Source organism: Bufo bufo, chromosome 2 (assembly GCF_905171765.1).
Source record: "Bufo bufo chromosome 2, aBufBuf1.1, whole genome shotgun sequence".
Lineage (NCBI taxonomy): Eukaryota > Metazoa > Chordata > Amphibia > Anura > Bufonidae > Bufo > Bufo bufo.
In genome coordinates this window covers 83,410,754-83,436,829 of record NC_053390.1, presented here as the reverse complement: position 1 = coordinate 83,436,829, position 26,076 = coordinate 83,410,754, and the positions used below count along the sequence as shown (strand labels likewise).

The 26,076-nt window shown below is 44.8% G+C and overlaps 1 protein-coding gene across 1 annotated transcript in view; it reads right to left on the bottom strand.

The window, feature by feature from the left end:
• The window catches only part of EMB (embigin), a 44,139-nt gene extending 18,397 nt beyond the window's left edge, over nucleotides 1-25,742 (bottom strand). The window contains exons 1-3 of the mRNA XM_040421266.1: nucleotides 25,565-25,742; nucleotides 6,301-6,387; nucleotides 2,928-3,117 (exon numbers count right to left, since the gene is read on the bottom strand). Coding sequence (XP_040277200.1) covers nucleotides 2,928-3,117; nucleotides 6,301-6,387; nucleotides 25,565-25,655 — 368 coding nt within the window. The 5' untranslated portion in view covers nucleotides 25,656-25,742. The remainder of the gene's footprint in view (nucleotides 1-2,927; nucleotides 3,118-6,300; nucleotides 6,388-25,564) is intronic.
• Nucleotides 25,743-26,076: the final 334 nt, after the last annotated feature.

Genomic DNA, 26,076 nt, shown 5'->3' with positions numbered 1-26,076 from the left:
CTCGTCAATCGCCTGCTCAATTGAGCAGTGTAAAGGGGCCTAAAAAGAGGACCTGTCATTTCTCCTGACACGTCTTAGTAACTACTTGCATTCCCCATGTAATAACATCTATTCTTAGGGCTCTATGTTGTGCCATTCATTTATTATTTCTACCAGAAGTTTATGAATGAATGCCAGCAGCTTGCAATAAAGGTACAGATGGGTGTTACCATGGGGTGGGGGGTGGGGGGGTCCCTGCATAGTCTGACACCAGCAGCACTGATTGGGAAGAGACAGACATACCTGATACTGGTAACACACAGCAGTACCTTTACTGCAGACTGCTGGCAATTTATTTATGGCAATAAAGAAATGACACAACATACCAGGGCTGCAGCTAACGATTATTTTAGCAATCGAGTATTCTACTGATTATTTTTACAATTAATCAAGTACTCTAATAAGAAAAAATAAATTAATAGACTGTTTTCCTTTATAAAAACTCATCAGACCCCCTGCCATCAGTCCCCAACACCTTTGTTCCCCCCAGTGCCATCAGCTCTATTCCCCCCAGAGCCATCATCTCCACTATCCCCCAGTGCCATCAGCTTCCCCCCAGTGCCATGAGCTCTCCCCCACCCCAGTGCCATCAGCTCTCTCCCACCCCAGTGCCATCAGCTCTCCCCCACCCCAGTGCCATCAGCTCTCCCCCACCCCAGTGCCATCAGCTCTCTCCCACCCCAGTGCCATCAGCTCTCCCCCACCCCAGAGACATCAGCTCTCCCCCACCCCAGAGCCATCAGCTCTCCCCCACCCCAGAGCCATTAGCTCTCCCCCACCCCAGTGCCATCAGCTCTCTCCCACCCCAGTGCCATCAGCTCTCCCCCACCCCAGAGACATCAGCTCTCTCCCACCCCAGTGCCATCAGCTCTCCCCCACCCCAGTGCCATCAGCTCTCTCCCACCCCAGTGCCATCAGCTCTCCCCCACCCCAGAGACATCAGCTCTCCCCCACCCCAGAGACATCAGCTCTCCCCCACCCCAGAGCCATCAGCTGTTCCTCACCCCAGAGCCATCAGCTCTCTCCCACCCAAGTGCCATCAGCTCTCCCCCACCCCAGTGCCATGAGCTCTCCCCCACCCCAGAGCCATCAGCTCTCCCCCACCCCAGAGCCATCAGCTGTTCCTCACCCCAGTGCCTTCAGCTGTCCCCACCCAGTGCCTTCAGCTCTCCCCCACCCCAGTGCCATCAGCTCTCTCCCACCCCAGTGCCATCAGCTCTCCCCCACCCCAGAGACATCAGCTCTCTCCCACCCCAGTGCCATCAGCTCTCCCCCACCCCAGTGCCATCAGCTCTCTCCCACCCCAGTGCCATCAGCTCTCCCCCACCCCAGAGACATCAGCTCTCCCCCACCCCAGAGACATCAGCTCTCCCCCACCCCAGAGCCATCAGCTGTTCCTCACCCCAGAGCCATCAGCTCTCTCCCACCCAAGTGCCATCAGCTCTCCCCCACCCCAGTGCCATGAGCTCTCCCCCACCCCAGAGCCATCAGCTCTCCCCCACCCCAGAGCCATCAGCTGTTCCTCACCCCAGTGCCTTCAGCTCTCCCCACCCAGTGCCTTCAGCTCTCCCCCACCCCGGTGCCTTCAGCTCTCCCCACCCAGTGCCATCAGCTCCACTCCCCCTTGTGCCATCTTCTCTTCCCCCCTTGTACCATCATCTCGCCCCTTTGTGTCATAGTCTCTGCTCCCCTTGTGCCATCTCTCCCTTAAGGCTGGGTCACACTTCAGTGAAAGCCAAGCCTGCCCTCCTCCTGACACCCGGATTGCACAGCGTCATTGGTTGCTATGACACTGTGCACTCCGGGCGCCCGGTCTTAGTCGTGCCCCCATCCCCTCAGTGTCACCAAATTATGTTTCCAGCAGGTGCGCCACCGACACTCCATCGTTTGATGCTGCTCTGGGCCTGACGTCACACAGCGCGTCAGGTCACGGCGTGCGTACGTCAGTGCAACGCGGGACCATGGACGTGCCGTGGAGTGTCCGAAGGTCCCCTGCTGGAAAGACCATGGAGCGGGAGTAATAGCAAGCAATTTTTTTGTGTCGAATTACTCGATTTAATCGAGTACTCGTTGCAGCCTTACAACATACTGTACAGTCATAAGAATAGATGCATGTAATTGGTATTACATGGGGAATAAATGTAGTTACTGAAACTGCCATGTCAGGAGAGGTGACAGGTCCTCTTTAAACCACTTTGCCTATTGAGGATAGGTCATCAATATCTAAATCCCGGAGGACCCCTTTAAATCAAAGACAATATATTTAGGAACAAGAGCTGTTTCGGGCAGAGAATGGAGCCTGAAGCAGAAGGCTCTGTCCACTGTGTAGCGGCTAGGTTGGGGTACTGCATCATTTAATTGAATGGCGCTGCAGTGCTTCAGCACCGGACCCTGCATAGTGGATGAAGTCTTCAGTCCACGGTATAGTTTCCGGAACCAGTGGCTACCTGAAACAGCTGATCGGTGAGAGCCCTGATGGTCGGACACCTACTGATCTGATATTGACGACCTATCTGGAGCCCCAGGAACTTTTCATGGTCAGAGTTGATATCAGTATAAGGCTGAATGCACACGGACGTGAGCGGTTCGTGGTATCCTGGCCTGGATTCGTGCTGAGAGCAGGAGCGCACGGCATCATTGGTTGCTATGACGCTGTGCGCTTCATGCCACCGCTGCACTACAGTAATACACTCGTATAGATCATACCAGTGTATTACTGTAGTGCAGCCGCAGCATGAAGCGCACAGCGTCATAGCAACCAATGACGCCATGCGCTCCTGCTCTCAGCAGGATGCCAGGCCGGAATACCACGAACCGCTCACGTCCGTGTTCCGCGGCCGTGTGCATTCGGCCTAATACACTTATATATTATAATATAATACACTTACTCATACGTTGTGCGCCATTGATTATCTGTGTTATCATATGTATACAGGTTGCTGCTAATTTGTTCCTTTTCATGTCTCCATGTAACATTGATTTGTAAATCCTTGGCGTCAACAGTAAGGTTACATTCAAGCTTCACACGGCGCGTGTCGTTGATGACTACATTCTTCTCGTTGTCACTGGAGGATAAGCCTTTAAAGAAACAGAGTGTTATACAGATGTGTCCGCCCTCACCTGCAATCTCCACTGAAACCAGTTATATAAAATATTGCAGCATGCCTGCAAAACTCACAAGACAACCACTGGGTGGCCACACAAGAACATATATAGGATAGAGACCAACAAGGAATCGCTAAATCATGTTTTTTTTTTTCTATTTTTGAAAATGTTTATCATCTCTTGAAAAACATTCCTGGATATACTGGGCTGAGAGCAAAGGTATAAAAACTATTTTTTGTCCTGCAAAAAAAAAAAAAAACATAAATCTCTCTAGATGGAAATATAAAATGTTAGGGGTGTTTGAAGACTTTTATTCAGAAAAAAATTATGTAAATATTAATTATGTAAAAATTATGTAAATTATGTAAATCTGGTGTCACTGTAATCAGACTCGCACAATAAAGCACAGTGAACAGTGTGAAAACAAAACCCATGGGGGATTGGCGTATTTATTTTTTCATTTTCACCCCATAAAGATTTTTTTTTTTTTACAATACATGATATGGTAGAAACAATCCACGTAGCCATGTCAGTGGAAATACCCAAAAGTTATGTTTCGTGGAAGACAGGGAGTCTTACAGGCCAGGCAATGCTCCTCTGGAATTCTGGGAGGAAGGTATACAAATGAGCTCTTAGCAAGCTCTGCCTCTGATGCCACCAGATGTAAGGCTGCTATCCTATAAGTCAATGATTGACCTTTCAAACAGGCCTTGAGACATGACTTGCATAATAATTAAAAGGGTTTTTGGAGGCGTATATACTGATGACTTATCCTCTGACCTATCTAATCCGTTGTGGTCTGACACCTGGGACCCCCGCCATTCAGCTGTTTGAGAAGGCACCGGTGCTCCTGTGAGTGCTACGGCCATCTCCCTGCCCACCAAGCACAACACTGGACATTGTGCAGCAGCTATGCTTAGTATCACAGCTCAACCCCATTCATTTCAATGGGGCTGGGTTGCGTCTAGGTCATGTGACCGATGAACGTGATCTCATTGGGCTAGGGAAAGCTGAGAGAAGGCTGTGGAGCTACTACAAGTGTGCTTCTCAAACAGATGATCGTGGGGTTTCCACTGATCATGACCACCACTGATGACCTATAGACTAGATGGGCCAAATGGTTCTTATCTGCCGACATATTCTATGTTTCTATGTTTCTGTTGTATTTTACAGTCTAGAAAAAATATGCTAAATAAAATGTAAGGACAGAGCACTGCATATACAAGCAGCATGCACTAATTATATACAAGCAGCATGCACTAATTATATACAGGCAGCATGCACTAATTATATACAAGCAGCATGCACTAATTATATACAAGCAGCATGCACTAATTATATACAGGCAGCATGCACTAATTATATACAAGCAGCACGCAGCAATCATATACAGGCAGCAAGCACCAATCATATACAGGCAACATGCACCAGTCATATACAGGCAGCATGCACTAATCATATATAGGCAGCACGTGCCAATCATATACAGGCAGCATGTACCAGTCATATACAGGCAACATGCACCAGTCATAAACAGGCAGCATGCACTAATCATATACAGCAGGCACGCAGCAATCATATACAGGCAGCACGCACTAATCATATATGGGCAGCACGTGCCAATCATATACAGGCAGCATGTACCAGTCATATACAGGCAGCACGTACCAGTCATATACAGGCAGCATGCACTAATCATATACAGGCAGCATGCACTAATCATATACAGGCAGCAGGCAGCAATCATATACAGGCAGCACGCATCAATCATATACAGGCAACATGCACCAGTCATAAACAGGCAGCACGTACCAATCATATACAGGCAGCACGTACCAGTCATATACAGGCAGCACGTACCAGTCATATACAGGCAGCACGTACCAGTCATATACAGGCAGCATGCACCAATCATATACAGGCAGCACGCACCAATCATATACAGGCAGCATGCACTAATCATATACAGGCAGCATGTACCAGTCATATACAGGCAGCACGTACCAGTCATATACAGGCAGCACGCACCAATCATATACAGGCAGCACGCACCAATCATATACAGGCAGCATGTACCAGTCATATACAGGCAGCACGTACCAGTCATATACAGGCAGCCCGTACCAGTCATATACAGGCAGCACGTACCAGTCATATACAGGCAGCACGCACCAATCATATACAGGCAGCACGCACCAATCATATACAGGCAGCATGTACCAGTCATATACAGGCAGCACGTACCAGTCATATACAGGCTGCCCGTACCAGTCATATACAGGCAGCATGCACCAATCATATACAGGCAGCACGCACCAATCATATACAGGCAGCATGTACCAGTCATATACAGGCAGCACGTACCAGTCATATACAGGCAGCATGCAACAGTCATAAACAGGCAGCACGCACCAATCATATACAGGCAGCATGTACCAATCTTATACAGGCAGCATGTACCAGTCATATACAGGCAGCACGCACCAATCATATACAGGCAGCATGTACCAGTCATATACAGGCAGCACGCACCAATCATATACAGGCAGCATGTACCAGTCATATACAGGCAGCATGCACCAATCATATACAGGTAGCATGTACCAGTCATATAAAGGCAGCATACACCAATCATATACAGGCAGCACGCACCAATCATATACAGGCAGCACATGCCAATCATATACAGGCAGCACACGCCAATCATATACAGGCAGCACTCACTAATCATATATACAGGCAGCATATACCAATCATATACAGGCAGCATGCGCCAATCATATACAGGCAGCATGTACCAATCATACACGGGCAGCATGCACCAATCATATACAGGCAGCATGCGCCAATCATATACAGGCAGCACACGCCAATCATATACAGTCAGCACGTGCCAGTCATACAGTATACAGGCAGCATGCGCCAATCATATACAGGCAGCACACGCCAATCATATACAGGCAGCACACGCCAATCATATACAGGCAGCACACACCAATCATATACAGGTGGCATGTACCAGTCATACAGTATACAGGCAGCATGCGCCAATCATATACAGGCAGCATGCGCAAATCAGAACGACAATGGTTCAATGGATCAATATTTCGCTCCTTCCTATAGCTGACTATCCTATCTGCAGCTAGACGGCCTTACCTGGTATCATTATGCTGTGTTCTGCTATGCTGTGATTATACCAGCTGTCTTCAGTACGCACCGCAGCCTCTGGTGTCATATTTGGACCTGGGAGAGAAGAAACAATATTGGCTTCAATGTACATTATGTTGGTTTAATGCCATCGCGTTCACAGTTTGACCTTCAGCCCTAGTCTGAGGAATCAATATGGTGTCTTAAAGCTTGATTTATGTGCACAGTCCTCCTCGGGTTTAACCCTCCTTCTTCAAGTGTGGAAAATAGAAGCTGCAGATTGCTAAGGTGTAGAAATAAGGAAACCTGTGTTCTGCACAGCTCCAGGGATTCGCCTTCCGTGCAAAAAGTGGAGCAGTTCTAATTATATGCCTAGTTTTGGAGTCTTCATGGGAGGCAAGCAGAGCTCTGGCCACTCTTTTTATTCCTAAACATAAATTCTACTGACTTTGTTTTTATATTATATATTTTCCCAGCACCTTAAAGGGGTTATGCAATGGACTGATGTAAAAAAAATGAATATTATACATCATTTAGTACATGACAATCTCTTTCTCGCAAAGCTAGAAACAGCCCTGTACCTCACATGGATCCAGTGAGTTCCCCAATTTATTGCTCCAATTACTCTGCTGGATTCTCTTCATGCTGGAAGCTCAGGGGACGTGTCCTTTCCCAGAAGGTGTGTCCTTCGTGCTATAGCTCTTTCCCTGAAACTGCCACAGCTTCTAACAGTAGATAGGGCTGGTAACAGTTGAGGATTTAAACTGAGCATGTGCGACCACCACAATGAGGTGGACAGAGTAAGTAATACGGAAAAGAACAAACAGCAGTTGGTGCTACACAGATACAGTGCCTTGAAAAAGCATTTATACCCCTTGAACTTTTCTTCATTTTTTCATGTTACAACCACAAACTTAAATGTATTTTATTTGGATTTTATGTGATAGACCAACACAAAGTAGCAAGTATGTGTGAAGTGTAAAGAAAATAATACATGGTTTTAAAAAACTTTTACAAATAAAAATCTGGAAAGCATGGAGTGCATCTATATTCAGACTCCTTGAGTCAATACTTTGTATCACCACCTTTCGCTACAATTACAGCTGCAAGTCTTTTGGGGTATGTCTCTACCAGCTTTGTACATCTAGAGGCTGACATTTTTGCCCATTCTTCTTTTCAAAATAGCTCAAGCTCAGTCAGATTGGGAGAGCGTCTGTGGACCTCTTCCCCAGTCTCAAGTCTTTTGCAGCCTCTACCAGGTTTTCCTCCACGATTGCCCTGTATTTAGTTTGGCGATGTGAACTGTAAAATGCATGGCAAAGTCCCGGAAGGGGAGTATATCTCTCCCAGGTTCCTCAACTGGCTGAGGTGGGTGAAATCCAGAATGACGCTGGCTTCAGTAAATATAGTTGCTGGAGCTATTTTCTTTATTTATTCCGGGCTGGATTTTACTTGGATTGGGATGGTAGGTTTTGGCAGTGGGACCTCCCAATCCACCCACCAAGTCCGGGGCAGGTTTTTCCCTAGCAGGAAGGTGATCGCAGGTGAAGCGTACCCTAATCAGGCTAGCATAAATCCACCCTCAGTGTGTCAGTCTGGGGGGAGTGTCTGTGAACCTGTAGCAGAGGCTCTGTATGTGGTCTTAGTCAGTAGGGCTGAGGGGCCACAAGGCTATGCGAAGCTTGATCTCTCCCCTGTGTGAACTGGAGCTTGAAGAGCGGAACCTGCTAAGGCTTGGAGCCTGAGACCCCGACTCTAAGCGGTACTTAGAGGTGAGTCAGGGAAACTTATGTGTTTAGGTAGAGCCCAGACGGGCAAGGTGTTTTATTTTGGCTTTGTATGTTTTTCTTTATGCCGTGTGCCACAATAAAGCACAGTTTGGCCCCTAAATCCTGGTGTCCGTGAAGAAGTGTGTGGTTGCAACCCCAGTGAAAGAGAGCTACCCCTTACATTAGCTCCATCTATCTTCCCATCAACTCTGACCAGCTTCCCTGTCCCTGCTGAAGAAAAGCATCCCCACAGCATAATGCTGCCACCAACATGTTTCATGGTGGGGATGGTGTGTTTAGTGTGATATGCAGTGTTAGTTTTCTGCCACACATAGCATTTTGCATTTAGACTAAAAAGTTTAACTTTGGTCTGACCAGAGAACCTTCTTCCACATGTTTGCTGTGTCCCCTACATGACTTGTGGCAAGCTGCAAACAGGACTTTTATAACTTGCTTTAAAAAATGTCTTTCGTCTTGCCACCCTTCTATAAAGGCCAGATTTGTGGAGTACACGACTAATAGTTGTCCCCTGGACAGATTCTTCCACCTGAGTGACCATGGACCTCTTGGCTGCTTTTTTAATTAGTGCTCTCTTTGCCTGTCAATTTAGGTGGATGATCATGCCTTGGGCGGTTTACAGTTGTGCCGTACTCCTTCCGTTTTGAACAGTGCTCCATGAGATGTTCAGAGCTTTGGATATATTTTTATAACCTAACCCTGCTTTACACTTCTCCACAACGTTATTCCTGACCTGTCTGGCGTGTTCCTTAGTTTTCATTATGCTGTTTGATCACAAATGTTCGATAACAAAACTCTGAGGCCTTAACAGAACAGCTGTAGTTATACTGAGAACAAATTATACACAAGTGGACTCTATTTACTAATTAGGTGACTTCTGAAAGCAACTGGTCACACAAGATTTTATTTAGGGGTATCAGAGTACAGGGGGCTGAATACAAATGCACTCCACAATTTTCAGATTTTTATTTATAAAAAATATCGAAAATACTTTTTTCGCAATTTCGCAATTTTTTCGCTTCACACATACTTGCTACTTTGTGTTAGTCTATCACATAAAATCCAAATAAAACACATTTAAGTTTTTGGGTGTAACATGAAAAAATGTGGAAAGGTTTTTGGTGCATTGTACATTTTATTGAATAACTCAGTGGTTATACATTTTTAATTACATGCAATTACAAAAAGTATTCAGATCCAGGTAAGGGTTTGAAAATGCAGAATGTGTTTCGTGGCACAATCCCTTTAACCTCCCTGGCGGTATGATTATGTCAGGAATTTTGTACCAAAAGTGGTACAATTTTTTGCATAAATATTTTATGGCCACAAATGACAGTAAAATGGCAAGCAAGGGGCACTGTACAGTCATCAAATGTCAGATCTGAGGTTATACAGTGTAATCCTCTCAGATTACAATGTATAACCTCTTTTATGTGTGCTTGTCACTTTTTATGTTTATATTTATTTGAATTTCCCGCCCAGTTCCGCTCCCATGCGCAGCTGCTGCTCGCAGGGAACGGAACCAGGAAGTCAAATGCCGGCCGGTGTTCTGCCAGATCTCTATACCTTGCGAAAAGTCTATACCGGAAGTGACGCGGCCGCACAGGAATCAGCTGGAGGAGGGTGTGCGCAAGCGCACATCCACTGGCTTAGAAAAGAATCATTGTAGCGCCGCGATAGAATTACTTCGTGCACTGTGCGTGACCACTTAGGGGTATAGAGATTTTGCAGCGCAAAATGTTGCATCAGATCTCCCTACCCCTGAGTGCGCATGTGTGCACAAATCATCAGATCAAATCAGGATGAAATGCCTGATTTGTGCGTGCGTGCACACTCAGGGGTAGGGAGATCTGATGCAACATTGTGCGCTGCAAAATCTCTATACCCCTAAGTGCGCACGCGCGGTGCACAAAGTACTTCTTTCTCGGAGTTGCAACGATTCTTTCCTAAGCCAGTGGATGTGCGCATGTGCAGCGCCGCGCACACCCTCCTCCAGCTGATTCCTGTGCGGGCCGCATCACTTCCGGTATAGACTTTTCGCAAGGTATAGAGATCTGGCAGAACACCGGCGCTCTCAGCGGAGGACATTGCCGGATCGCCGGCAGAAGGTGAAGGGACTCTGCAATGTTACCCCGAGCGTGACTCGGGGTTACCGCTCCTGGCTGCGAAAATTAACCCTGAGTCACGCTCGGGAATACCGCCAGGGAGGTGAAAGGAACACTCCAGACAAAACTGATATATTATACCTTTTGTGGGGTCTGAGGGGGTGCAGCATGGCACTGGGATTCAAGAACACCAAAGATAGAAGTAAGGCACAGACCCTCTGGCCCTGTGCTTAGCCATCTCAGGGGGAGCTAGGGTTCCAAGTTCAAATAATGGAGACACCCCCCATTATATCAACTGTACAGGACTATATGGACACTTGACAAGCCCAGTTAACACTTGATAGTCCTGGTAGTTTTGTATGTTGACAGGGTTAACGGAGGTGGGCTTTGGCAGGAATATGTGCTTACAATTTACCTATCTTATCTATCAAGGGGTTATCCCACAAATAGAATTTATCACCTATCCACAGATGATAAATCCCCTGCTGCTGGGACCAGGGATTCCGGATTGGCTTATCTGAATGGAGTAAGAACATGTCTGTCCTTTCACTTCTATTAGACTGACATAGACAGCTCTCCAGGAGTACTATAAAAGTGAGTGGAGCAGTTCCCTCTACTCTGTGTGCCGCCATACTGTACTACATATGAGGCTGTATTACAAAATCCAACAGAAAAAGCAGACGTATGGAGCAATAACTTGGGCTTTGTTCATGAAGACTAAGTAGAACCTTCTTACCTGAAGAAGAACAGTAATGGTGGTGGAGGTGTCAGAATTAAGTATTAGGCTACTATTTGTAATGGCCGGGGTATGCAGGTTGTTGCCTTTAAATAAAGTCAGGTTTAGGCTACATGCACACGATCGTTGTTTGTTTCCGTGTCCGTTCCGTTTTTTTTGCGGATAGGAGGCGGATCCCTTCATTTCAATGGGTCCGCAAAAAATGCGGACAGCACATCGTGTGTTGTCCGCATCAGTATGTCCGTTCCGTAGCCCCGCAAAAAAAATAGAACATGTCCTATTCTTGTCCGTTTTAGGCATTGTTACAATGGATCCGCAAAAACAATGGATGGCATAAGGATGTCATCCGTTTTTTTTTGCGGACCGCAGAACACTACGGTCATGTGCATGTAGCCTTAGGTTAAGTTCTGAAGCAGCAGCCATATATGATTATTACAGGGAGTGCAGAATTATTAGGCAAGTTGTATTTTTGAGGATTAATTTTATTATTGAACAACAACCATGTTCTCAATGAACCCAAAAAACTCATTAATATCAAAGCTGAATATTTTTGGAAGTAGTTTTTAGTTTGTTTTTAGTTTTAGCTATTTTAGGGGGATATCTGTGTGTGCAGGTGACTATTACTGTGCATAATTATTAGGCAACTTAACAAAAAACAAATATATACCCATTTCAATTATTTATTTTTACCAGTGAAACCAATATAACATCTCAACATTCACAAATATACATTTCTGACATTCAAAAACAAAACAAAAACAAATCAGTGACCAATATAGCCACCTTTCTTTGCAAGGACACTCAAAAGCCTGCCATCCATGGATTCTGTCAGTGTTTTGATCTGTTCACCATCAACATTGCGTGCAGCAGCAACCACAGCCTCCCAGACACTGTTCAGAGAGGTGTACTGTTTTCCCTCCTTGTAAATCTCACATTTGATGATGGACCACAGGTTCTCAATGGGGTTCAGATCAGGTGAACAAGGAGGCCATGTCATTAGATTTTCTTCTTTTATACCCTTTCTTGCCAGCCACGCTGTGGAGTACTTGGACGCGTGTGATGGAGCATTGTCCTGCATGAAAATCATGTTTTTCTTGAAGGATGAAGACTTCTTCCTGTACCACTGCTTGAAGAAGGTGTCTTCCAGAAACTGGCAGTAGGACTGGGAGTTGAGCTTGACTCCATCCTCAACCCGAAAAGGCCCTACAAGCTCATCTTTGAGGATACCAGCCCAAACCAGTACTCCACCTCCACCTTGCTGGCGTCTGAGTCGGACTGGAGCTCTCTGCCCTTTACCAATCCAGCCACGGGCCCATCCATCTGGCCCATCAAGACTCACTCTCATTTCATCAGTCCATAAAACCTTAGAAAAATCAGTCTTGAGATATTTCTTGGCCCAGTCTTGACGTTTCAGCTTGTGTGTCTTGTTCAGTGGTGGTCGTCTCTGAGTATTGCACACCTTGTGCTTTTGGGCACTCCAGTGATGTTGCAGCTCTGAAATATGGCCAAACTGGTGGCAAGTGGCATCTTGGCAGCTGCACGCTTGACTTTTCTCAGTTCATGGGCAGTTATTTTGCGCCTTGGTTTTTCCACACGCTTCTTGCGACCCTGTTGACTATTTTGAATGAAACGCTTGATTGTTTGATGATCACGCTTCAGAAGCTTTGCAATTTTAAGAGTGCTGCATCCCTCTGCAAGATATCTCACTATTTTTGACTTTTCTGAGCCTGTCAAGTCGTTCTTTTGACTCATTTTGCCAAAGGAAAGGAAGTTGCCTAATAATTATGCACACCTAATATAGGGTGTTGATGTCATTAGACCACACCACTTCTCATTACAGAGATGCACATCACCTAATATGCTTAATTGGTAGTAGGCTTTCGAGCCTATACAGCTTGGAGTAAGACAACATGCATAAAGAGGATGATGTGGTCAAAATACTCATTTGCCTAATAATTCTGCACTCACTGTAAATGAAGGTTACTTCACAGCTACATGTTGCATAACAGCTTCACAGTCTTACAGATCATTGAGCCACAAAGGGTTAAGAGTCTCAAGTTGGCAGTGTAACATATTTACATGGCTCTTATTCATAGTTCTTCAGGGACTATTTACTCTGACAAGGTCTTTCATCACTTGGTCTCCCCCAGTTCCCCTGATCATTAGCCCCAGGTCTGAAGCCTATATATCTGTTGGGGCTGATCTGCTCCGCTGTTTTGCACTGGGCTGAGGCTCTGGTGGGCACTGGGTCCTCTTGTTATGTTTGTCCCTGGTATAAGTGACCATTTCTGCCCTGGTTGATTCGCATCTTCAGCCATACTTAATTATCATTGTGGCTGAGGTAACCATCTCGCTGTCCCTCCTTGGCTGAGAAGCAAGCTCTGCATCAGCAGCGGCTGCCCCAGCAGGGCCTACTTGGTGTGCACCCCCAGCAGGGAATGAACCCCAATAATAATAATATAATCTGCAACAGCAACGTCCACCTTCCATGTGACAGTTGTAATACAGGGTAACTTGGACCCTTGGGTTCAGGGTACGGGACTCAGGCACATAGGCCAGGGTGCGAGGTCCTTCTACCGTTTGCCCACATATAGTGCTGTACATTGACTTGTGACTGTGCCTGGTACTGCAGCTCCAATACCAGGAATAGCTACTGGTCAAACCCATATGCTTGAGTTTACAGTGAAAGGGGCACAGAATTTTATGGCATCTGACAACATGTCCACTTGGCTGATTGACAGCTCCCCAAAAACTAATTTGAAGGGGTTGTCCCATCTTGGACATTGGGAGACTATATCGCTAGAATATGCCCCCAATGTCTGATGGATGCGGGTCACAGAACGGAGCCAGCAAAGCACTGTGCATGCGCGGACGCCCTCCATTCCTTTCTATGGGACTGCCGAAATTAGCCGGCTACCTATTTCCGTGAGCCCCATCAGAAAGGTGAATGGAGCAGTGGCCTCGCTTGCGTGGGTGCGCTTCCTATTAATTTGAATGGGACTTCTGAAAATAGCCAAGCGCACCGCTTGGTTATTTTCAACACTCCCATAGAAATGAATGGCGGGTGGCCGTGCAGGCGCACTACCACTCCATTCACTTCTATGATGGGGAACCACACCTATCAGATATTGGGGTCACAAGAATCATCATGAGGTTGTGATCACTGATACTGTACCATTCCAGCAGAAATGCATAGAAATAATGTGCTGCTAGACATTACTGTTACATTCTGAACGCTTTGGTATCTGAAGGAGAATTTGACTGTGAATCGCATGTTACGCACTGGTAATTACATGTAGATGTACTTTTTTGTTTCTTTGCTTTACTTTGCTGTTTTGCTTCGAGATTACAGTTATGTATCACAATTCAAAAACCGCAGTCATTTCAGGCAGATACAAAGTATGTTTTTGCTTCCTTGACCAGCTGTGGTGACCTTCTGTTCCAGCAGCCCGGTACAACCTGTCATACTGCATTTCATTTCGCTACATCACAGGACCAAATCATTTTCTGTCTGATTCTATGGGATAATGTAGTTGCTTGTCTTTTTTGCTTTTTCTTTAATAGGTTGATGCAAAGAACATGAAAAAAAAAAATTGCATTTCCAAACATATAATTAGAGGGATTGAGAAAATATGTAATAAAAAAGCAAAAAAAATATTAAAAATCACAATATTCACCTGTTAAATCGTCCTCCACTGCATTACTACTGATGCTGCTGTGATCCCCGGATTTTGGGGCTGGGTGATAGGGTGATATTACTTAAAATTAAAATCTATTTTTTTTTTCCAACTTAAAATGTACTGTAAGGCTCCATTCACACGTCCGTGGTGTGTTGCAGACCCGCAAATTGCCGATCCGCAACACACCCGCCCGGCACCCCTATAGAAATGCCTATTCTTGTCCGACAAGTATAGGACATGTTCTATCTTTTGCGAAGCTGCGGACCCAAAGATCGGTGCCGCGCTCCGCAAATGCGGAAGACAGAGTTGTGGTAAATTGTTCTACTGTTTAGCAACACCTGCACAAATATGGCCATCATAGAAGAGTCATCAGAGAAAGTCTCTCCTGCGTCCCCACAACAAAATTCAGCGTCAGATATTTGCAAAAGGACAACTAAAAAGCCTGATGCATTTTGGAAACAAGACCTGTGTACCGTTAACTCAAAATACAACTCTTTGGCCACAGAGGGCACAACATTTCATGAAAAGAACACCTCTCCAACCATTAAGCTTAGGGGTGGATGAATCATGCTTTGGGGTTGTGTTGCAGCCAGCGGCACAGGGAACATTTCATGGGTAGAGGAAAAAATTGATTCAATAAAATTCTAGCTAATTCTGGAAGCAGACATAACACTAATTGTAAAAAAATGAAGGTGCAATGAAGATGGCTTCAACAAATGGATAATGATCCTAAACGCAACTCAAATTCCACACTAGACTACCTCAAAAGGCACAAGCTGAAGGTTTTACCATGGCTCTCACAGTCCCATGATCTAAACACCATTGAAAATCTGTGGATAGACCTCCAAAGAGCAGTGCTTGCAAGACTGCCCAGGAATCTCACAGAACTGGAAGAATTTTGCAAGGAAGAATGGATGAAAATCCCTCAAACAAGAACTGATAAACTTTTGGCTGGCTACAAAAACCTGTGATACTTACCAAAGGGTGTGCTACTAGGTACTAACCATACAGGGTGCCCAAACTTTTGCTTCAGGTCTTTTTTTCTTTTAGTTATTTAAAATAAAATATAAATGTTTGATTAAAATACAAATGGAATGTGTCATCTTTAACTTTATTCCTTTTTGGAGATCATTTCATCTTCAACTTGCTTAAATGTTCACAGTAACAGTCATTTTGACCAGGGTTGCCCAAACACTTGCATGCCACTGTATTTGGAAAGCATAACAGTGCTACGAAACAAACAGGAAAATATAGTACCACATGTGTTTTATATCCAGTGATGTTCTCTGTTCTCATCTTCTTTTTTTGGACCTTCGGTTCTCACTTCCTACCACAACCCGGTGCTCTAATTTTGTTATTCTGCTGGTACCCCAGTACTGTTCATGATGTGCTTCTCAACGGCCCCAAATACTATATTGCAGAAATAACAGTGCCATATAGATATCTGCTCCTAGACTGCCCACAATAGTAACAGTGCTCCCTACAGTACCCCCAATAGTGATTATGCTCCCCAAGACTGCTGCCATTAGTAGAATTCCCCTTCATCTTGTGCCCAATAATAATGTTCCTACAGTACCTCCAGTAGTATTAATGCCCTACAGTGCTCCCAGTAGAAATAAGGCCCTATTGTAGTGCCCCAGCAGTCTCAACACCCCTCTATAAGGTACACCTACAGAGCCTGAAGAGTGCAGTAGTAATAAGGGCCCCTATAATGTCCTCAGTAGTTATAATGTCCCCTATTGTGGCCCCAGTTTTTTAAAGCCTGCCTGCAGTGCCCCCTTGTAATGTCTTCAGTAGAGCACCAGCTGATATTATAATGCCCACTCTGTAGTGCCACCTGTATTATAATACCCCCCTGTAAAGCTCCCTGTATTATAATGCCCCCCCCCCCCCGTAGTGGCCCACACTGTATTATAATGCCCTCTCTGAAGTGCCACCATTATTATAATACCCCTGAAGTCCTCCATCCTGTATAATAATGGCTCCCCTGTGCCCCTGTATTATAATGCCCCCTGTGGTTCACTGGCCTGTATCATAAAGCACCCCTGTAGTGCTGTAGTTCCCCGTGTAGTGCCCCCCATAGTGCCCCCTGTAGTGGTCCCTTATTATTATTCCCCCTGTAGTGCTGTCTGTATTATAAGGCCCCCTGTATTATACTGCCCCTGTAGTGTCATCTGTACTATACTGCCCCCTTTAGTGCTGTAGTGCTACCCCCCGTAGTTCCCCCAGTTTTACCATGTGTATATATAAAAATAAACAAACAACCTGACTCTTTGTCTCTTTCACTGTCTGATATGCAGGCAGTTACCATGTTCCAGTTCTGGCATTTGTGATGTCATTGCAACCTCTATAAGGCTGAATTGCGGGGACAGGAGTCATAGGCTCTCCTGCTCCGCTGCAAACTGGCACGCCCTCAAACGCAGGTTAGCCGTCTCCTGAGGCAAGATGCTCATCTCACCTCACGACAGATGTGGCCCTGTCTGCTTGTACACTTATGGAACACTGGGTGGCAAACACAGCGATGAAGTGAAGGAGGTAGAACCAAGCAGCAGGGAGCAGCAGTGTGCATTATGATTAGGGAAATAGAACTCCCATTTTCTAGATCAGTGGGGGTCCCTGCATTCAGACCCCCACTGATCAAATAGTTATCCTCATCATGTGGATAGGGGTTAACTTAACACCTAAAGTACTATTTTGGCATTCAGACCCCAGAAATTTTTAATTTTTGCATGGTCTCACTCAGCCAGCCATAACTTTTTTATTTTTCGCATTGACATAGCCGCTTGTCTTTTTTTTACTAACTTTTTTTGTGGCAGTAATGGACAAAAAAGTAATTCCATCATTTCCTTTAAATGTATGATGTTCACTGTGCAGCAGCATGCTATCACGTTACAATTATTCTGTGGATCACTACAATGAGGGCCATACCAAATACGTGTATTTTTATTTGTTTTTACTACTTTTGAACAGTAATGGCATGTATTTTATGTTGTCACATTCCAAGAACCAGAACATATTGTTTTTTTTCCGTTAACGTAGCCGTATGTGGCTTGTTTTTGCGTTATGAAATGTAGTTTTCATTGATACCATTTTGGGGTACATGTGACTTATTAACATTTACAGTATATTTTTTAGGGGGAAATGGTGAAATAAACAATTCTATTGCTCTTTTTTGTGTTTTTTGTATGTTGTTCACCAGGCTGTTTGAAAATTCTATCTTTATTACACGGGTGGTGATTAACCTGGAGATACTACATATGTGTGTTGTGTGTATTTTTATTATTTGATTTTATTACTTATTAACAGTTTATTTTTTTAACCCCTTCAACCACCATGACATACCCGTACGTCATGGTGGTTGAGGTTATGTATGGAGTGGGCTGCTGTAGTGAGCCAGCTCCATACGCGGCAGGTGCCGGCTGCATCATACAGCAGGGACCCGGCTACAATGACGGGGAACAGCAATCCCGCCGAACCCCATCATTTAACCCCTCAGATGTTGTGATCAACACAAATTGCGGCACCTGGAATTAAGAAAATAAAAATACTTAAATATTACTTTATTATAAATATGTTCCCAAATACCTTTCATTTGTTAAAATGGCTTGTCTTGTCTGGGGAGCAATCATGGGAAATAAAATGTCAGTCGTCCTATTAGTATACCCAAAACCTGTCCTAATCACACAGCAGGACAAGTTACTTCAGAACACTGAGATAAAGAGCTGCCTCATCCTTCTCTCTGCTCTACTTGTTAGAGGTTATAATCCTGAATACAGATGATCTCTGTAGGAATGGAGTTCATGAGGAGACATGAAGTACAGAGAGGAGGTGGGGGTGTGGATAATGAGCAGCAGCACTTGTATGCAATCTCCATTACCACAGCCCCACATTATCACAGTCTGTCCTGTCCATCATCTCTGTACTTCATGTCTCCTCATGGACTCCATTCCTACAGAGATTCAGCTGAAGATTTTATCAGCAGTATTCAGAATCATAATCTCCGACAAGCAGAGTTGAGAGGAGAATGAGGCAGCTCTTTACCTCAGTGTTGTGAAGTAATTTGTCCTCCTGTGTGATTAGGACAGGTTCTGTGTGTACTAATAGGATAGCGGCCATTTTATTTCCCCTGATTGCTCTCCAGACAAGAGGAGCCATTATAACTAATAAAAGATATTTGGGAATAAATTTATAATAAAGTAATATTTAAGTATTTTCATTTTCTTAATTCCTGGAGAACCCCTTTAATGGCATGAGCATCAGAACGACATTTTTGGTCTTGCTTGATGCTGTGACCTGTACTGCTGTAGGTGTTTCTGCTTCCTGTTTGGCACTAACCTAGACCGCTGATTTCCTGACTCATGCTCGATTAGTAGAAATTTTGCTTTCCATACAGCTATGTAAGTAAGGCCTCATGCACACGACCGTTGTTGTGTTCCGTTCCGCAAAATGGGGTTCCGTTGTTCCGTGATCCGTTCCCGTTTTTGTTTACGTGTGTCTTCCTTTATTTTTGGAGGATCACCAGACATGAAGGAAAGTAAAAAAAAGTCTAAGTCAAGTTTGCCATGCAAATGATAGGAAAAAAACGGACGCGGACGCGGATGACAATCTTGTGTGCCTCCGCATTTTTTCACGGTCCCATTGACTTGAATGGGTCCGCGAACCATTTTCCGTGAAAAAAATAGGACAGGTTATATTTTTTTGACGGACTGGAACCACGGATCACGGACGCGGATGACAAACGGTGTATTAGCCGAGTTTTCAACTGACCCATTGAAAGTCAATGGGTCCGCAGAAAATCGCGAAAAACGGAACAACGGACACGGAATAAAACAACGGTCGTGTGCATGAGGCCTATGCATTACTTGCTGTGTTCTGGTCTGGTACTGACTTCTCCCAGGAGACTTTTACAGCTACTGCTAGCAGAAAGAATACGTTGATATCTGCACCTTATCACTTTTAAAAGTTGCCTTAATTTATCTTAAAACTAGCTGATGCCCCGGCGTTGCTTGGCTATTTATTTATTGCAATTTTATATTAAACTAGACATTAAGCCCGTTACAAATAACAGGCGCTAGAACAGTAGTGCATAAACATTAGTAGGAACAGTCTTTATTAAATGGCAAGGGAACTGACTGGTGGCTGTGGCTGAGACTGCTGGCACTGACTGGTGGCTGAGACTGCTGGCTGTGGCTAAGACTGCTGACTGCGGCTGAGACTGTTGGCACTGACTGGTGGCTGTGGCTGAGACTGCTGGCACTGAGCGTTGACTGGCTGAGACTGCTGGCTGCAACTCATGGCTGAGACGGCTGGCACTGACTGGTGGCTGTGGCTGGTGGCACTGACTGATGGCTGAGACTGCTGGCACTGTCTGGCACTGGTGTGGGCAGCACGGTTGCAAGTGGAACGTCGTGTGTTGATTGGTAAGCGCGCCACGCATGCGCAGTATAATTATCGGCACACACGCACGGACACGCAGCCCTGAGTGTTATACTGACATCAGTTGGTATATTATCATGTTTTACTGTCTTGTTTATGAATACTTGTCAGGTTATTTTCGTCGGGCTGTAGCGCCAGTGGCGTGCCTAGGGTGTCTGGCACCTGGGGCGGGTCCTTTCTCTGGCACCCCCCTACTTTAAAAAAATTGTACCCCCTCACAGTAGTTTTGCACAGCTGTGTGTCCCCTCACAGTAGCGATGCCCTCTCTGTGCCCCTTTCACAGTTGTAATGCCCTCTTTGTGCCCGCTTAATAGATAAAGTCCTCTGTTGCCCCCTCCACAGTGATAAAGTCCTCTGTTGCCCCCTCCACGGTGATAAAGTCCTCTGTTGCCCCCTCCACGGTGATAAAGTCCTCTGTTGCCCCCTTCCACAGTGATAAAGTCCTCTGTTGCCCCTCCACTGTGATAAAGTCCTTTGTTGCCCCTCCCACACTGATAAAGTCCTCTGTTGCCCCTTCCACTGTGATAAAGTCCTCTGTTGCCCCCTCCACACTGATAAAGTCCTCTGTTGCCCCTTCCACCGTGATAAAGTCCTCTGTTGCCCCTTCCACCGTGATAAAGTCCTCTGTTGCCCCTTCCACACTGATAAAGTCCTCTGTTGCCCCTTCCACCGTGATAAAGTCCTCTGTTGACCCCTCCACACTGATAAAGTCCTCTGTTGACCCCTCCACACTGATAAAGTCCTCTGTTGCCCTTTCCACACTGATAAAGTCCTCTGTTGACCCCTCCACACTGATAAAGTCCTCTGTTGCCCCCTCCACACTGATAAAGTCCTCTGTTGCCCCCTCCACAGTGATAAAGTCCTCTGTTGCCCCCTCCACACTGATAAAGTCCTCTGTTGCCCCCTCCACACTGATAAAGTCCTCTGTTGCCCCTTCCACTGTAATAAAGTCCTCTGTTGCCCCTTCCACAGTGATAAAGTCCTCTGTTGCACCTTCCACCGTGATAAAGTCCTCTGTTGCCCCCTCCACAGTGATAAAGTCCTCTGTTGCCCCCTCCACAGTGATAAAGTCCTCTGTTGACCCCTCCACAGTGATAAAGTCCTCTGTTGCCCCCTCCACACTGATAAAGTCCTCTGTTGCCCCCTCCACACTGATAAAGTCCTCTGTTGCCCCTTCCACACTGATAAAGTCCTCTGTTGCCCCTTCCACCGTGATAAAGTCCTCTGTTGACCCCTCCACACTGATAGTCCTTTGTTGCCCCCTCCATAGTGATAAAGTCCTCTGTTGCCCCTTCCACAGTGATAAAGTCCTCTGTTGCCCTTTCCACACTGATAAAGTCCTCTGTTGACCCCTCCACACTGATAAAGTCCTCTGTTGCCCCCTCCACACTGATAAAGTCCTCTGTTGCCCCCTCCACAGTGATAAAGTCCTCTGTTGCCCCCTCCACAGTGATAAAGTCCTCTGTTGACCCCTCCACACTGATAAAGTCCTCTGTTGCCCCCTCCACACTGATAAAGTCCTCTGTTGCCCCTTCCACTGTGATAAAGTCCTCTGTTGCCCCTTCCACAGTGATAAAGTCCTCTGTTGCCCCCTCCACACTGATAAAGTCCTCTGTTGCCCCCTCCACACTGATAAAGTCCTCTGTTGCCCCCTCCACAGTAATAAAGTCCTCTGTTGCCCCCTCCACAGTGATAAAGTCCTCTGTTGACCCCTCCACACTGATAAAGTCCTCTGTTGCCCCCTCCACACTGATAAAGTCCTCTGTTGCCCCTTCCACTGTGATAAAGTCCTCTGTTGCCCCTTCCACAGTGATAAAGTCCTCTGTTGCCCCTTCCACCGTGATAAAGTCCTCTGTTGCCCCTTCTACCGTGATAAAGTCCTCTGTTGCCCCTTCCACCGTGATAAAGTCCTCTGTTGCCCCTTCCACACTGATAAAGTCCTCTGTTGCCCCTTCCACCGTGATAAAGTCCTCTGTTGACCCCTCCACACTGATAGTCCTTTGTTGCCCCCTCCATAGTGATAAAGTCCTCTGTTGCCCCTTCCACAGTGATAAAGTCCTCTGTTCCCCTTTCCACACTGATAACGTCCTCTGTTCCCCTTTCCACACTGATAAAGTCCTCTGTTGCCCCCTCCACACTGATAAAGTCCTCTATTGCCCCCTCCACAGTGATAAAGTCCTCTGTTGCCCCCTCCACAGTGATAAAGTCCTCTGTTGACCCCTCCACACTGATAAAGTCCTCTGTTGCCCCTTCCACTGTGATAAAGTCCTCTATTGCCCCCTCCACACTGATAAAGTCACCATTCAGAGCGCCGCTGGCTTGAAGGAGGGGAGGAGCGCGGGGAGCTGAGCGGTGAGTGACAAGACATCAGCTCCCTGTTGCCCCCCCCCCCCCCCCTTAGTACGCCACTGTGTAGCTCGGTCTCGGTTCCTGCCTTTTGCCATTTTCCCTGCCTTTTAGTGTGGGCGGTGCGGGCTGTGTGTGGTGCGCCGTGTGTTGATTGGCTGGTGCGCCGCGCATGCGCACTTCAATATTCGGCACACACGCACGGACAACAGCCTTGAGCAAGTACACAGGGCTTTTATTAGTATAGATAACAGTGACTTTCACAATGGCCACCCCTTTAACAGTGACTTTCACAGAGGCCGCCCCATTAACAGTGACTTTCACAGAGGCCGCCCCATTAACAGTGACTTTCACAGAGGCCGCCCCATTAACAGTGACAGCCCCTTTAACAGTGACTTTCACAGTGGCCACCCCTTTAACAGTGACCGCCCCTTTAACAGTGACTGCCCCTTTAACAGTGACCTCCCCTGTAACAGTGACTTTAACAGTGACCGCCCCTTTAACAGCGAACTCCACAGCGCCTGTCCGTTTAATAGTGGCCCCTGCCCCCCATGCATGTAGCAGTGTAGTTGTGCATGTAGGCTTTAGATCTCGTGATCAAGTGAGATCACGGCATCTAAATGCTCAAAAACCGGAAGATCGTGCTTCCGAGCTTCCTAGCGACAACCCCTGCGGCCAATGAGGGCACCGGTAGTTGTGCTGGACACTATGAGCCTCACTGACAATTCTTATTTTGGCCACCAGATGGCAGGCCAGGATAAGAAATTAGCAATTTTCAGTCCAAACCCCATTTTAAAAATCCCTAATAGTACAAAATTAAAAAAACATAATTTATAAGCTCATGTATGAGCTTCAAAATCATCACAAAAAATAAAAAAACTATGTTAAAAAAATTATGAATAATAAAAAAAATATAAAACTTTCTGTATAATTCAAAAATAAATACCTAAATAACAATAAATATACACATCATGGGTATCACCGCAACTGAAAACGCCCATATTAAAATATTTTTTAAAAATTCCAATACGGCGAATGGTGTAACGGAAAAAAGGGTCAAAATGGCCGATATTTTTTTTTATTGCTTCTCTTACACAATTTTTTTTAATAAAATGTGATCAAAAAGTCATGCACACTCCAAAATGGTATCAATAAAAACTACGGATTGTCCTGCAAAAATTGAGCCCCTAAACAGCTCAGTAGACATAAGTGTAAAAACGTTATGGGGGTCAGAATATAGTGATGTAAAAAAAGATTTTTTTTTATCAAAGTTTAAATTAAATTTTACACAATTTAGATATAAAAAAACCTATACATATGGGGTATCGTTTTAATCATACTGACCCAGAGAATGAAGGGCATGAGTCAGTTTTTCCACAAACGAAACTCCACAGGAACAAAACCCGTAAAATGGTGGAGGAATTGTGTTGTTTTTTTCCAATTCCACCCCATTTGGAATTTTTTTACTGCTTCCCACTACATTTTATGCCATAATTAATGGTGGGATTAAAAAGTACAACTTGTTCTGCGAAAAAAAAAGCCCTCGTACAGCTATGTGACCGGAAATATAAAAAAAAATTATGGCTCAAGGAAGATGGGGAAGAAAAATGAAAACACAAAAAACTAAAAAAATAAAATAAAATTAAAAAACTCCGGTAGTGAAAGGGTTAAACTGGTGCTATCTTGAATCTGGTATTCAGTTTGTGCACAGTGACAACATAAAAGATTACAAGGTGACAAAAAGCTATATGGACAGCTATGGGGGGTGGGCGCTGGTGACACTGAGCCCCTTATTATTATTTACTGTGAGATGGGGCCTTCCCTGCCTCTCACCGAGCCCAGCAACCAGCGAGAGAGATATGGGGGAGATGATAGATAGATAGATAGATAGATAATAGATGATAGATAGATAGATAGATAGATAGATAGATAGATAGATAGATAATAGATAGATAGATAGATAGATAGATAGATAGATAGATAGATAGATAGATAAATAATAGATGATAGATAATAGATAGATAGATAGATAATAGATAGATGATAGATAGATAGATAGATAGATAATAGATGATAGATAGATAGATAGATAGATAGATAGATAGATAATAGATGATAGATAGATAGATAGATAGATAGATAGATAGATAGATAGATAATAGATGATAGATAGATAGATAGATAGATAGATAGATAGATAGATAGATAATAGATGATAGATAATAGATAGATAGATAGATAATAGATAGATGATAGATAGATAGATAGATAGATGATAGATAGATAGATAGATAGATAATAGATAGATAGATAGATAGATAATAGATAGATGATAGATAATAGATAGATAATAGATGATAGATAGATAGATAGATAGATAAATATGGGATGGATAGATAGATAGATAGATAGATAGATAGATAATAGATAGATAGATAATAGATAGATAGATAGATAGATGATAGATAATAGATAGATAATAGATAATAGATGATAGATAGATAGATAGATAGATAGATAGATAGATAATAGATAGATAATAGATGATAGATAATAGATAATAGATAGATAGATAGATAGATAATAGATGATAGATGATAGATAGATAGATAGATAGATAGATAGATAGATAGATAGATAGATAGATAGATAGATAATAGATAGATAGATGATAGATGATAGATAGATAGATAGATAGATAATAGATAGATAATAGATGATAGATGATAGATAGATAGATAGATAGATAGATAGATAGATAGATAGATAGATAGATAGATAATAGATGATAGATAGATAGATGATAGATGATAGATAGATAGATAGATAGATAGATAGATAGATAATAGATAGATGATAGATAGATAGATAGATAGATAGATAGATAGATAATAGATAGATAGATAGATAGATAGATAGATAATAAATAGATAGATAATAGATAGATAGATAGATAGATAGATAGATAATAGATAGATAATTAGAGAAAGACAGACTGATACATAGATATTAGAAAGAAAACTATCCATAGACAGATATTGCAGGACACAGCTGCGATCCCGCAGCCCGTCAGCCCCTGTACACACGGGTCCCTTGCAGACGTCACAGTGCAGCGTTATCTCTGCCCTCCATGGACGTCCTCCTCCTCCTCCTCAGCTCTGACCTTCCCACAAGGACACTTACCTGCTGTGTTGGAGGAGATGCCCGGGGAGGCCACGCAGAGGATCCCGCAGAAGACGGGCACCAGGACGGGGTGCAGGGCGCGGAGCCGCATGTCGGGGCTGCGGGTGTAGACGGCGCTGTGCTCTGCGGCAGTGAAGGGCTGGACCACGATGGAGACACCTTCCTGACTGTCCCCGGCCTCAGCGCTGTGGGGGGAGGGGAGCTCGGGGCTCCGGGAAAGCTGGGTGCCGGCGGGTTATACGGCTGCTGTTTGTCACAATGTTTTCTGTGAAGAAAACTGGAGGGAAATGAGTGGGGACAGGACATGTGGCATCACCGGTGACATCCGCTCTCCTGCCATGTCATTAGAGTAAAGGATTGAGAATTCATCCTGGAAATATATAGCTAATGCTATCAATAAGCTATGTCCACATCATCTGACACTGGAAGCCTGACTAAAGGTCACACCCCAAAGGCAATGGTGACGCCCAATTGTGTTTTTGTTTTATATATTTGCAGGAGGAATAACAGAG